The sequence below is a fragment of the Vulpes lagopus genome, chromosome 9 (genome assembly GCF_018345385.1).
Source record: "Vulpes lagopus strain Blue_001 chromosome 9, ASM1834538v1, whole genome shotgun sequence".
Classification (NCBI taxonomy): domain Eukaryota; kingdom Metazoa; phylum Chordata; class Mammalia; order Carnivora; family Canidae; genus Vulpes; species Vulpes lagopus.
In genome coordinates, this window is record NC_054832.1 from 33,087,064 (window position 1) to 33,099,538 (window position 12,475).

Here is a 12,475-nt window from a genome sequence, read left to right on the forward strand (position 1 = left end):
TACTCAAAGCAGAGATAGTTACACATTTCAAGAAATATGCAGCTAAATTTGCCTTTGTTTTCTTTTTTTTTTTTTGCCTTTGTTTTCATGATCAGATGCATTCTGATGATTATTCTCATCTTTGTGATATTAAAAATAGTTACTGATAACCAGCAAATGCAGCTTAGGAGGTCTTGTGTCTTACACTATAAATACTGAGAGAATGCATCCATGAAAATACTTGTTATCCACAGTGTACATGAAAACATTGCTTTCACACAGTGTAAAAAGAAAGACATAAGGCACAAAAAATACACTCTACTGTTCATGAATGAAAAGTGATGATGAGCTAAACATGATAAAATTAGGACTGCAGTTATTCTTCATTGTTCAAAGAAATTAAAAAAAAAATTTTAGACATTTAATTTTTTTTAACCTGACATCTTAGAAAAGACTAGGATTCAATTCTGTGTTTCAAATAAAAATAGTGAAAATTTGATAAGAAATGTATTAATATATTTACTGATGTAATATTTAAAATTTTTAAATCCTTTCAGGAGCATTCTCACAAAGAAAGTGACAAAAATTATGACATGTAAACATAACAAGGACTTAAAAAACACCAAAATGAAGGCCCTTCACACCACTTGGAAGAAGGACTCTTTGGTAAGAAATTATGATTGTCAATAAATATTAGAGCAATATTGAACTGGGAGGAAAAACAGGGATCTATGGTTAATTGTTCCTATTTTCAGAAAAAAAATATGAAGAAAATTGCGATAGTCTCTGAAAGTTTTAATGAAATTTATACTCTGTATTTACCTGTAATTTGCCTCTACAAAATAAAAATTCTTTAGAGAAGAGGCTAGGACCTCTACTCAGTGTAACCTACAGTAGGAACTCAATTTTCAATAAATAAATGACCTGAATATAGAGTTGGTATAAAGGATAGTTATGGATTTGATTAGAGGCAGTCTATAATTTTAGTTTGATTTAAATATTAAGGAACATTTTCAGATGGATAAATTAAATATCCTGGTAAGTTATGTAGACAGCTTATGTAATATTTCCCAATAAAATTAGGCAATTTATTTAAAAATCAGTACTGAAAAATAATCTGTTCTTTATTGTGCATTTATAAATTTGGAGCCCACTGTCTTATGTGAAATTGAAAAATCATACTTCTAAAACAGCATTATTTATTTTAGACACATAGACAGACCTGCCTTGACCTCTTCACCCTGCTTTTCTCCCCACTGCTCTTCCACATGCCCAGTTTCTTCATTAACTTCTGTATTTGCACAAGTAAAGAAAAAATAAGACCAGATATGTATATTTGTTACTCTTCGTGATAAAAAATTTCAAATTATTCACGATACAATGAAGGATTATAAGGAGACTAACATTATTTTTAATGAGTTTCTGACAGGTTACGGAAGCAAATTAAGTATTCTATTAATAAAGTATCATACTGTCTCCTTCTATGATGGCTTTCATTTGTAAAAGAGAAATTGTAACTCCTAAAATATTTGCAGTATGTGCTGTGTAAATTTGGCAAAATACGTTGTCTATAAACTTGATATATTCTTAGAAAAATATTATATATATTTTCTTCTACAGAACCAAAAAAAAATGATATTATAAACTCTGTTTTATTTTTGCAAAATGCCAGTACATCAAAGACAGGAAAAATATTAAAAAATATTAATGCCTTAACAGTTGTTTAGTATGCTATACTTTTCTTATATTGTTCCTATTTTTTCTGTTTTTTAAGCAAAGAGAAGATAACGAATACTGTACCAGCATGAAAACCAACATATACAAGGTTTTGAATTAATTTAATTAACAGACTAAAATATAACCAAATCAAAAGGAATTAAATTAGGAGTTGCTCATTTTTTAGCCTTTGAACACGGTGATAAAAATAAACACATCATTACTTTGCTTTTGAAATAATGCCATTAAATTACAACTCCTGACAACTTTTTAAGACATAATTCAAACATAATTTGATTTAGACCACCAACTGAGAGCCTATTTTGGGGTATGCACCTTTAACATCAGTCAGAATTTTGAAAACTTCTAAAAGAGATATTTTGTATCTCCATTAATGCTAAAGAAAATCACACAATTATGTATCTGCTGAAGTTTTCATATCAGCATTTACAAAGACACTGCTGAAATCATCCATACCTTCAAGCAATAACAAAACAAACAGAAAATCCTTTTATCTCATACTGGAAATGATAAAGGAGGTTTACACTCTCCTTTTTTTCTTACTTATAAAAAAAAGAAAAAAATCACAATGAAAAGGGACATTAAAGGAAAACCATTATGAGGCAAAAAATAGATGGTATATAGAACATTAGTTGACAAGCCCATTAAAAACTTCCTCAACCCTGACTTTCAGTATCAGCTCTATCTTGACTTCCTGGTAGATTTATTATTAGAAAGAATGGAACTACTCACATCTCAATAGACTATTGCTATAAAAGATTTTTTAAAAGTTATGACATAAATTATATTTTTGACTTCATATGCCAACAAATGAAGTCAAAACTCTACCTTTAAAAGTCCTGGGGAGACAAAAACTTCATATGTACCACATAACTTGCTTTCTGGAAAGCACTTTTAAAATTATATACATTCATTTTTATATGAATAATTGAGAACTACAGAAATGCTGCTGTTATCTCCTTACCAGGCAGCATAAGAGACCATTAGTCATAATATCATGGAGTTGTTTAAAATCATGGTACATAGTATAGGAAGAACCTCAATATAGAAGTCCATAAATCATACTGTAACTAACAAGAACACAACCTGTTCCAAGTTACATAAGGCAATCAAAGTACTGCTGCCCAAATGCAGTACACTTAAAATTTTGGTACAAATAGGTTATAGAAATTTTAATATAAAACACATTTTAATATAAACATCTAGAGAATGACAAGATTATTTTAGTGATACATTATACACTATTTGAAGTAGCTTTTCAATTTTTAAACATTTCATGCATTCATTCAACAGAAATTTATTATGGGCCTATAATGTGCCACGCATTATTCTATGTGCTGGAAATTCATAAGTAAATAAAATACCTAATAATTCTTTAAATTTACAAAGTTAATTTCAGAATTCTTTCATTGGCAGATGAATGTTATTATTTATTTATTTTTTTGAATTTTATTATTTAATAAATGTATGACACTCCAATATATCATGACTCAATATTTTCTCTTGAGTCATAATGTAGTGTTGATAATAAAACTGTACATATTTAACTTCTGCATACTGTAAGCACTCTTGGCACAACATAAAAAGTGATGTGGGAAGTACAAACCACAATGACTGTCTAATTCAACAACTTTCTTTTCCAGAAAGTCAAATTTAATCATTGAAAGATCATCATAAATACAAAATGAAATATATGATGATAAGTCTCACTAGACTAGGTGTACATCTTCAGTGACATAAACACAGACTGCAATTGATATCTTTGGTTAAAGTCTTGCACAACATACAGAATTCTGCTTGAAAGGTAAATTACAATTTTTTAAAAACAGAACATTTTATCTTCTCATCTTAATGGAAGCTCAACTAACTCTTTGTATTCTTACTTGGACAGAATCAAAGAAATTCAACTCCTTGGTATAATTTCCAAGTAAAACAAAAGTTGAATACTTCACCAAAAATTATAAAACAGAATCATTTTACTGTCTATAAAAGCCTACACAATGGATGGACATCAATTGCAGTTGGGTTTATTTTTGCTTACAGAGCCCCCCAAAAAGGCTGTCAGCACAAAACAAACCCTCCTTTATGTACAGACCTTCATAAGGTTCTATCTCCTTGACTCCATTGTCTAGGAAAAACAAAATAAAAACAAAACAAAAGAGGGAACCAAAGCACAGGGGTTAAAAACAACAGAAATTTCCAAAGGCACAAAATGTATGTCTTTATTAAAGAAAAGTTAAATGGTGATTTAAATAAATATATATATATATATATGTATTTTTTGGCAAAGCATATTCAGTTACTAAATAAAGGGACCATTTAAAAAATGAGGTTAAAAATTATTATTATCTATCATCCATGCTTTTAGAGGTCCTTTATCCAAGAATTTATAGATTGGGGAGTATGCTCATCTGTATATAAACAAATAGTGCTTCTTATATAAAAAATTGAAAATATTAAAAATATCAGTACAACATGCATCTTTCTTTGTATATTCATGATTACCTTTTTTCTGGTACTCCAGTTTTGAGAAGGATCACCATTGTTGTGCATCAGCTAACCAGTCCTTTGCAGTGTGTGAAAATTGATTTGGCTAGTTACTAATAAACTTTATGTAACTATCAACAATTACATATACTTAGTTGTAGCAAAGAAATATCATCCAACTGCTTATTTAAGAGCATTAAGTTTACTTTTTAAAATGCATTTATTCAAAGTTTGAAAATGTGCAAGAGTAATAATGGTAAGTTATTTTACCTCCAGATATTATAAATTTTAAATGCAAAATATATAACATTTATAAATATATTTATAAATAGAACTACTAGCAAATGCGGCTAAGGCATTCAATTAGCAAAAGAAGAACACTAACACAAAGATAGTAAAAAAAAATCTTGATTCACCTTAGCTTCCATGTGCCTTTCCTACATGATAGAATTAGAAATAAAACTTACTTCTCTCCAATGTTCCCTTTGGCGGAAGTTGTGGAAGTTGCCGGCCCCTTCGTCCTGCCACTGGAGTACTTGACGGGCTTGTTTGGACAGACCCAGTACGAGGATGAGACCTACAAGATGCACCATTGATGTTCATTTTCAGTAGGATGCATGAAACCATTTTAATACATTTGGTTCATATGATAGCTGTGCAAGTGCAATTTTAAAAGAGGTTTAGCTGCTGATTAAAAAGTTAGGAAAGTAGGACAGAATATGGATATTTGAATGATTTTTGAAAGATGTTTCTACTGTTGTGTCATATGCATACATACACATATACATGCACACAAAATCCTACAGTAACATCCATGGAATTATTAATGTAAATTAGTATTCTATCCTTACGAAAGCAATAGGAGATTTCTGTTGCTCAAAAAATAAAATGTAATGTTTTACATTTCTTTCTACCAGATTTCCAGCTCTCAACACTAACCTCCCTCCCTTGATCCAAGGAGATTTTTACTCAGGCTTATGGTAGATATCCCTTTATTAGAAAATATCTCATGAAACTACAAATGAAACGCTGAACAATTCAAAATTTAGCTAAAGAAGATACTGGTTAATACATGATACTAGTATTGATAGAAAGAAACAAAAATTTAGTTTTAGTTATTGTCATTATGATGATTATCCCAAAAGTGATGTCTAATGGACACATACAATTTCTCATTCTGTAGGAGAAGAACATGATAGTTATGAGGTGCATTATGGGGAATTTACCCAGGACTCCTGATAAATGAGAAATCACAAAACAAATGTGGTCAGGACAGTTAAAAACAAATTACAATGGTAGCCACACACTATTATATCCACTGAATATAAATAGTGTGCTGACACTGAAAAGGTTAGTATTGATTGTTATTAGTGATCAGCCAAGGATGATAGAAGAGACCATTTAGCTCCTGGGAAAATAAATAGGTGTGCTGGTGGGGCAAAGGGGAGGTTAGTCTGATTGATTTATCTTTCACCTCGATAAGGCAGGTGAAGGAGGGGCAGATCTTCCAGTCATTAATGAAGGCATCGACCTCATGAGGTTTGTATCAGGACGCTCAGTGGATCTGGAGCGGGTGGTGGTCCGCTCTAGGAGAGGCCGTTGTTCTGTTGATCTGGATCTGTGATATGGCTGTCTATCTGCTGCTTCACAATCCCTGAAACGTTAGTCAAAAAGCAGCTCAGTTGATCTTTAGTGCCCTTCTGCTATTTGGTTATGATGCATCAAATTGATTTTGAAAAAGGTCATTATTTAAAATTATTGAATTTGTAAAAACATATTCTGAGCAATTCTCACTAAACTTCTTCAGAATTTCTAAGGAAACCAAAATCTGCCTTTAACAGCAATTCCCAATGAAGATAATAGGAGTTGCTCAGTTATAATCACTGACAAACAAAACTGCCTGCTTTCCAAAATGAATTCCCTAACTGGAACAGGTGAAATATGTGAAGTAGTCTATTTCAAAGAATTCAATGGCTTTTCCTAACATTTTCAAAAGAGTGAAGAAAATCATATAAGCATTAATTTGAAAGCCTCTAAGGCTGTTTGTTAGTATGTCAACTGAGCTATAAGAAGGCTTTTGGCACAAACATAGTGTATTGATGCACCAATATTCCAACAGGAGAATCAAAATGTTTTAAGAAAACACCACAATTTTGCAGGCTGTAGCCATATTTAAACACATGGTCACAGGAAAAATCACAGAAAACCGGTTAATCAGCCAATCTATGCCACCTATCTCAGGGACCTTTAGCAACGCCAACCGACACAATTCAGAAATGTATTAACAGATTGAAATAATAATGGTTCTGAAACAATGTGATCTCTTTGACCATAAATAAGACCAATATCAAAATCTAATCCTGTTGAAAGAGGTATACTCAAATCTAAGGAACCCATCATTATTGACTTTTGTATCCCTGGAATCTAGCATGCTTTTAACACCTAATATGTCATTGATAAATGGTTTCCAACAGCAGGCCCACAATCTGTGAGACAACCCTGAGAACACTAATTTTGGCTTGAGAGCTCCAAAATAACACATACCACCAAATTATATTTCAAATCAAACTATGACCTACTCATCTAGTTGTAACTACAAAAATGGAAATGCTTAGATATTATAAACAAGCATTCATTTCTCCCAAGACGAATGTAAAGAACTTCTACTTTACCTATTAGTTTGCCCAATCTTACTTTTAATAATGAAAAATGTGGGCAATTAAAAAAAAAAGGATATACTTTCCCACATGTAATTAATTATATGGCATATAATTTTGGACCAGCAGACATGAGAATAGATGACTTTAGAAAGTAAATGCTGGGTTTATTCTACAATATATCATGTGATTTTCTTACACTTTAAGTTCACAGGGTAATACATAAGTCAAGTAATTTTTAAAATATTTTAAAATCCAAATGCCATGATATGATTGATTTCCTGAGTTAAATTTAGTATTTTTATATAAATATCTCTAGAATATGTCAAAAGAGCTGACATATACAAAGTGTAAATACATATACAATATTCAGTTACTTTTGAAGAGATATAAAAAAGGCAACCTGAGTATAAAAAAATCAAAATTCTATTTTTGTTCTTGAAAAACTATTTGAGAGAAAACACTTTTCTATAGAAATAAATGTGCTAAATAGTTTGTTAAATGTTTTTAGTGTACATATCTTTGTATACCTTCATCACAGTATATAAGCAGAAGTAAAGGAACATATATATGTCTTAGATTCATTAAAACCTATTTTTTTTGGAGATTACTAATCTTCACATCATTTTCAAATTTCCTATTATCTTAATAATAAACTTATCTTATTAAATGACATGTAGTGACAAAATTTTGTGAGATGCCTATGAAGACCCCAGCAGAAAATAAGGCTAATCTTTCACGTATTTATGTAAAATTTGATTTATTCTGATTTCATCAAGCAATTTTTTCCAAGTGAAAACTAAGATGTTAGGATATATACTTTTACTTCTTTGACACTGTATTTTAAATAATTGAAATACATGATAGTGAGTGAAATCCAGAGAATTATTTCAAATTTATTGTTATGTCCTTAAAAGGATATTGTTAGTTATAAAGCAAACAGGTCACTCTTTAGGAAACATCTCTTAGAAAAATTTCTCTTTAGGGAAAAGTTGTTTGAAGACTATGCCAATGTTTTACATTTTGCTTATATTTCTTCTCTCTATATTCATAAATAATATGAATTATATGATTTCCATAGTGTGAAAGGAAAATTGGTTAATAAGTAAAACACACACACAAACACACACACGCACACACACACACACACACACACACACTTCACCCATAGAAGAAGGTAGCAATTTCCTAAAATGTCCACCATAGTTAAGGGGAATGGAAAGCTACCATATTTTAAACTTTGATAACACAAGAGAGATCAATGCAGACTTCTCTCCCACAATTGGGTAAGAATAAGTCTTAATAGGTAAGAACTAAGATAATTGCTGAGAAAATTGAAAGCAGCAATGCCTAAGTCTTACACACCAGTCTTGTAGCAGGTTCTTTAAGATACTAAGATATAAAACTTGACAACTTCCTCCCAAATTCTTAGTGAATTTTAGTTTTAAGAACTTGATTAATTTTAGGGGCACTTGGGTGGCTTAGTCAGTTAAGCAACTGCCTTCAGCTCAGGTCACAATCCCAGGTTCCTGAAATCGAGCCTGCAATGGACTCCCTTGCTCAGTAGTAAGCCTGCTTTTCCTTCTTCCTCTGGTGCTCCCCCTGCTTGTGTGCCCTCTCTGTTAAATAAATAAATAAATAAATAAAAACTTTTAAAAAATAATTAATTTTGAACAGTAGCAACTGAGATGTTAGAAATATGTATTTGCAAGGCATAAACTATTTTAGTGTCTACCTTGGGTTCTTAACTTGGTGTCTATATTTCAGAGTAAGTTTTCTTTGTAATTCCACTTAATTTACTTTATGCATTTTATTTTATTTATTTATTTTTACCTTATTTATTTAAAAACATTCTTCTAAAGGGAAGGCCAAAAGTTTTACAAGATTGTATAGAGTAAGCCATTTAAAAGATTAGGAACCAGCCACCTACCTATACATTTAAATCTTTCTTAGGTAAATAATCTTGTGTTTTCAAAAGTGATATAGTATCTAGTGATTTACTATCTTTCATAGTTCTATTTCTCAATAGATTGTTTATATTTTGTAACACGTGTTGTAACATATAAGTAGCATATGTATAAAATAGTTCAGATTTTTGCATGTATCATTTACCTGGATAAATATCAATTACTGCTCTGTATTACTTAGGGGCCGCTATTCCAAGCTGCAAGCTCTTGCAGAGGATCCTGTTTAATAGCCATTCCACAAACAGAGCTAATTCATCTTCACTGATAATACTGTAATAAGAGCCAGTATTGTCACAACTCAGCTTTTAAAAGCCTATGATAGCACAGAGAGAATTTGAACTGAGGATTTCTATGGAAAAAAAATCATTTTATAATCATCTAGGGAAGTTGTCCATTTTGAGTCATTTTCCCCTTCACTATAGTTGTTCTTAATAGATTTTTTAAATTTCCAAATACCTGGCACAGCTTTCTACTTATTTCATTACTATTCAGTTTCACTCTCAGTTACATGCATAAGGGAGTTGTGCAATGTAACAGAGAAGAATAGGGTGCTGGGCTTTCTTTTCTATAACTACTTATATTTCGATCATTGCAATGATTCAACTCCATAACAACAAAAGCTCAATGTAGCATCTCTGTAGGTACGATAAAAGAACATTAAGAATGCTAAAAGAAAGAAAGAAAGAAAGAAAGAAAGAAAGAAAGAAAGAAAGAAAGACAACCACCAGTATGATGCAAAATTTCAAAGTAATATTCAGATATCAGTGAATTGTCCTAGAATGTGGCTCAAAACTTGCTGTCTATGATAAATTAGACAGGCTTATTTCATATTTAGATTGTTAAGGTGTCATTAAATAAATGTAACAGGTTTTCTTTAAAAATAAACTTGTAAAAAGTGAAGCTATTTAAGAATTATTCTTTTTTCCTCTTCATAAAGAAATTATTTCACTAATGCTGAAAGCTTAAATTAAAAAAATTTTTTTTCAATGTATCTCTGAAGGACAATAAGTACATCTCTAGGCAAGAAATGTCTCCCTTGTATCCATATTGTGTAATACATACAGTAAGCTGATTAACAGCAGAAGCATTATACTTTTGATAAAATATACTGATTGTCTAGAGATTTTCTATGAATTAACTGCATAATTGAAGAAATAAATACATGATAAAAATGTAAAATTAGACATTTTAGGGTAATTAATAAAATATATACATATTTATATAACAATTTAAATTATATGACTGAATTCTATAATTTTCTTGTTCATAAATTACAATGTACAAGTTTAACTTTTTAAAAGCTCTAATTTATATTATTTTTTATTTTTAAGATTTTATTTATATATTTATGAGAGACACAGAGAAGCAGAGACAGGGGCAGAGGGAGAAGCAGGTTACCCATGGCGAGCCCAATGCGGGACTTGATCCCAGGACCCTGGGATCACCACCTGAGCCGAAGGCAGACGCTCAACCGCTGAGCCACCCAGGTGCCCATAGTTTATATTATTTTAGTATTGCTTCCAAGGTAAAGAGAATTGCAAAACACAAAATACTCACCATGGAAATAATGATAAATAAATAAATAGATACTGTGAACAAATAGGAACATTCTATTCTTTTCATGGAAGACAGATTAATTTATCCTTAGGCATAAGGATATCTCCTTACAGATCATGTCTGCTCATTTAAGTGTACATTCTATATGTTAGTTAAAAGTGAGTTTATTCAAAAATAATAGCAAAATCTAGTGTCAGCCAAGTTAACAATCTAAGATGTAAAACAGCAATAATAAATACATATAGTGAGGTGAGAAAGCAAGACATTTCTACTGTAGAAAAACATATTACTATACCCATAAGCCTATTTTATCAATAAAAAGAGAAGTAAAGTGATCTCATATCTAGAGAAGTGTTTTCTGAGAAATAATTCTTATAGGAGGTAACAGAAGAAAAGATTAAATATCTCAATTTCCTGAAGGAAATTAAGGACAAATACAATACTGAAAAATAAAGATATATTGTATTATTAAATATGCACACAAGAAATATATAAGATATAAGTGTCTTGAGGATATTTTGACACTCAACAATATTTTGAGTATTTTATTAAATATTTATAAATGAAAATTACAAATTATAAATTTTAATTTTTATTTAATTTTAATTTTTACTTCAAAAATAACAAAATCACAAATAAGTATTTACTCAGCAGCAATAAACAAGCAGCAAGTTAATATATCTTTAAATATATATATTTTTAAATCCTGCAGTAATATAATTACCATCTACAATCTATAAAATTCTTACTTTACTAAATAGGTAATTTTCATTTTCAGTGCATGTTTAAGTTTAACAATATTTTGTCAATTGTAAGAAATTAATGTTATTCCACCAGGGTATGGCCCCCACCCCATGCTTTCCCTTCCCAAGTCCTCAAATTTTCCATAAAATAACAAACATTTTAAAGATGTATGCCTAAAGAACCAAATTATTTATTGTAATATATGTATAAATGTGATGTAATAGGTTACTGTAATATATGTATAATATATGTTAATATATGTATACTGTAGTATATATTACTGTAATATATGTATAAATGTGATGAGACTTGGTCCTCACACTACAATGCTATGTTCAACAGTTTCAGTGATCAACTCTGGATAATTTACTAACCTTCCTTTGTTTTGCTAGTTTTACAAGGAGAGTGGAATGGATATAGGACAGTTATCTCATACACACTGCTGCCAGCTGCCCTTAGCTGCCACTTCATGTCACTACAAATCACACAGTCAGAGGTAGCAGTCAGAGGATCAATTCCCTCAACACACACAAACACACACACACACACACACACACACACACAGAGCAAGAGTTATACGTATTTTCAGATATAAATACTAACTGCCTCAGTCACTATATGTTGTCTAATAATCAAGGAAAAATGATGAGAAACACCAAAAAAGCAAGAAAAATGGGGCCCACTGTCAACAGACAAAGCAATCAACAGAGTCAAACTCCGAGAAGACACAGATGTTGGAATTGTCAGAGAATTTCAAATAAGATAATTGTTATATTAAAGACTATATTAGAAAAGATGACATGCATGGAAAGACTGAGACATTTCAGCAGATAGACAGAAACCACAAAAAAGAGCCATGGGGGGACATGTGGCAGAGAAGGGACACAATGTGCCCTGGAGTCTCCAGTTGAGGTGGATAGTGGGTATGATGGAGGAGACTCTAGGGTAGCACTTGGAGGACACAAAACAGCATCTGTCCGCTCTTTGGATCCTGGGTACAGGTTCATAAGGACTTTATCTGGGCTGCTGTAGGATCCTGTCAGATTAGCACAGTGGGTGACATCTGTTCTAGACCAGTAAGCAGCTAGGTTAGCCTCTGACCCCACTGATACTCCTATGGTTTGCCTAGAATCAGATAATGGGAATATCATTCTCCAGAAACATAATGGTATCACAGTGGCAGTGCACAAGGCCTCTTGATGTCTTATGTCAAATTCTCCAGCAACCTGTCACCTAGGGACTTAATTCTACCTATGTTAATTATCTTAAAGATCTTATATTGAAGATCCAGAAGTTAGGCCACTCATTTAAAGTGCATTAGGGACTTTTCTATTCATCTTACAGTAA

The 12,475-nt window shown here is 31.3% G+C and overlaps 1 protein-coding gene and 1 pseudogene across 15 annotated transcripts in view; one reads left to right on the plus strand and one right to left on the minus strand.

Moving 5' to 3' along the window:
• Positions 1-12,475, minus strand: part of RIMS2 (regulating synaptic membrane exocytosis 2) — a 588,301-nt gene that overhangs the window by 197,205 nt on the left and 378,621 nt on the right. For 10 of the 15 annotated variants that reach the window (XM_041769575.1, XM_041769574.1, XM_041769583.1 and 7 more), the window contains 2 exons: positions 5,678-5,857; positions 4,671-4,780 (listed from right to left, as the gene is read on the minus strand). In XM_041769575.1, coding sequence (XP_041625509.1) covers positions 4,671-4,780; positions 5,678-5,857 — 290 coding nt within the window. Of the gene's footprint in view, positions 1-3,811; positions 3,845-4,670; positions 4,781-5,677; positions 5,858-12,475 lie in introns of all 15 variants that reach the window. The other 5 variants (XM_041769584.1, XM_041769588.1, XM_041769587.1 and 2 more) reach the window with 3 other exon arrangements.
• Positions 12,057-12,328, plus strand: LOC121499074 (annotated as a pseudogene).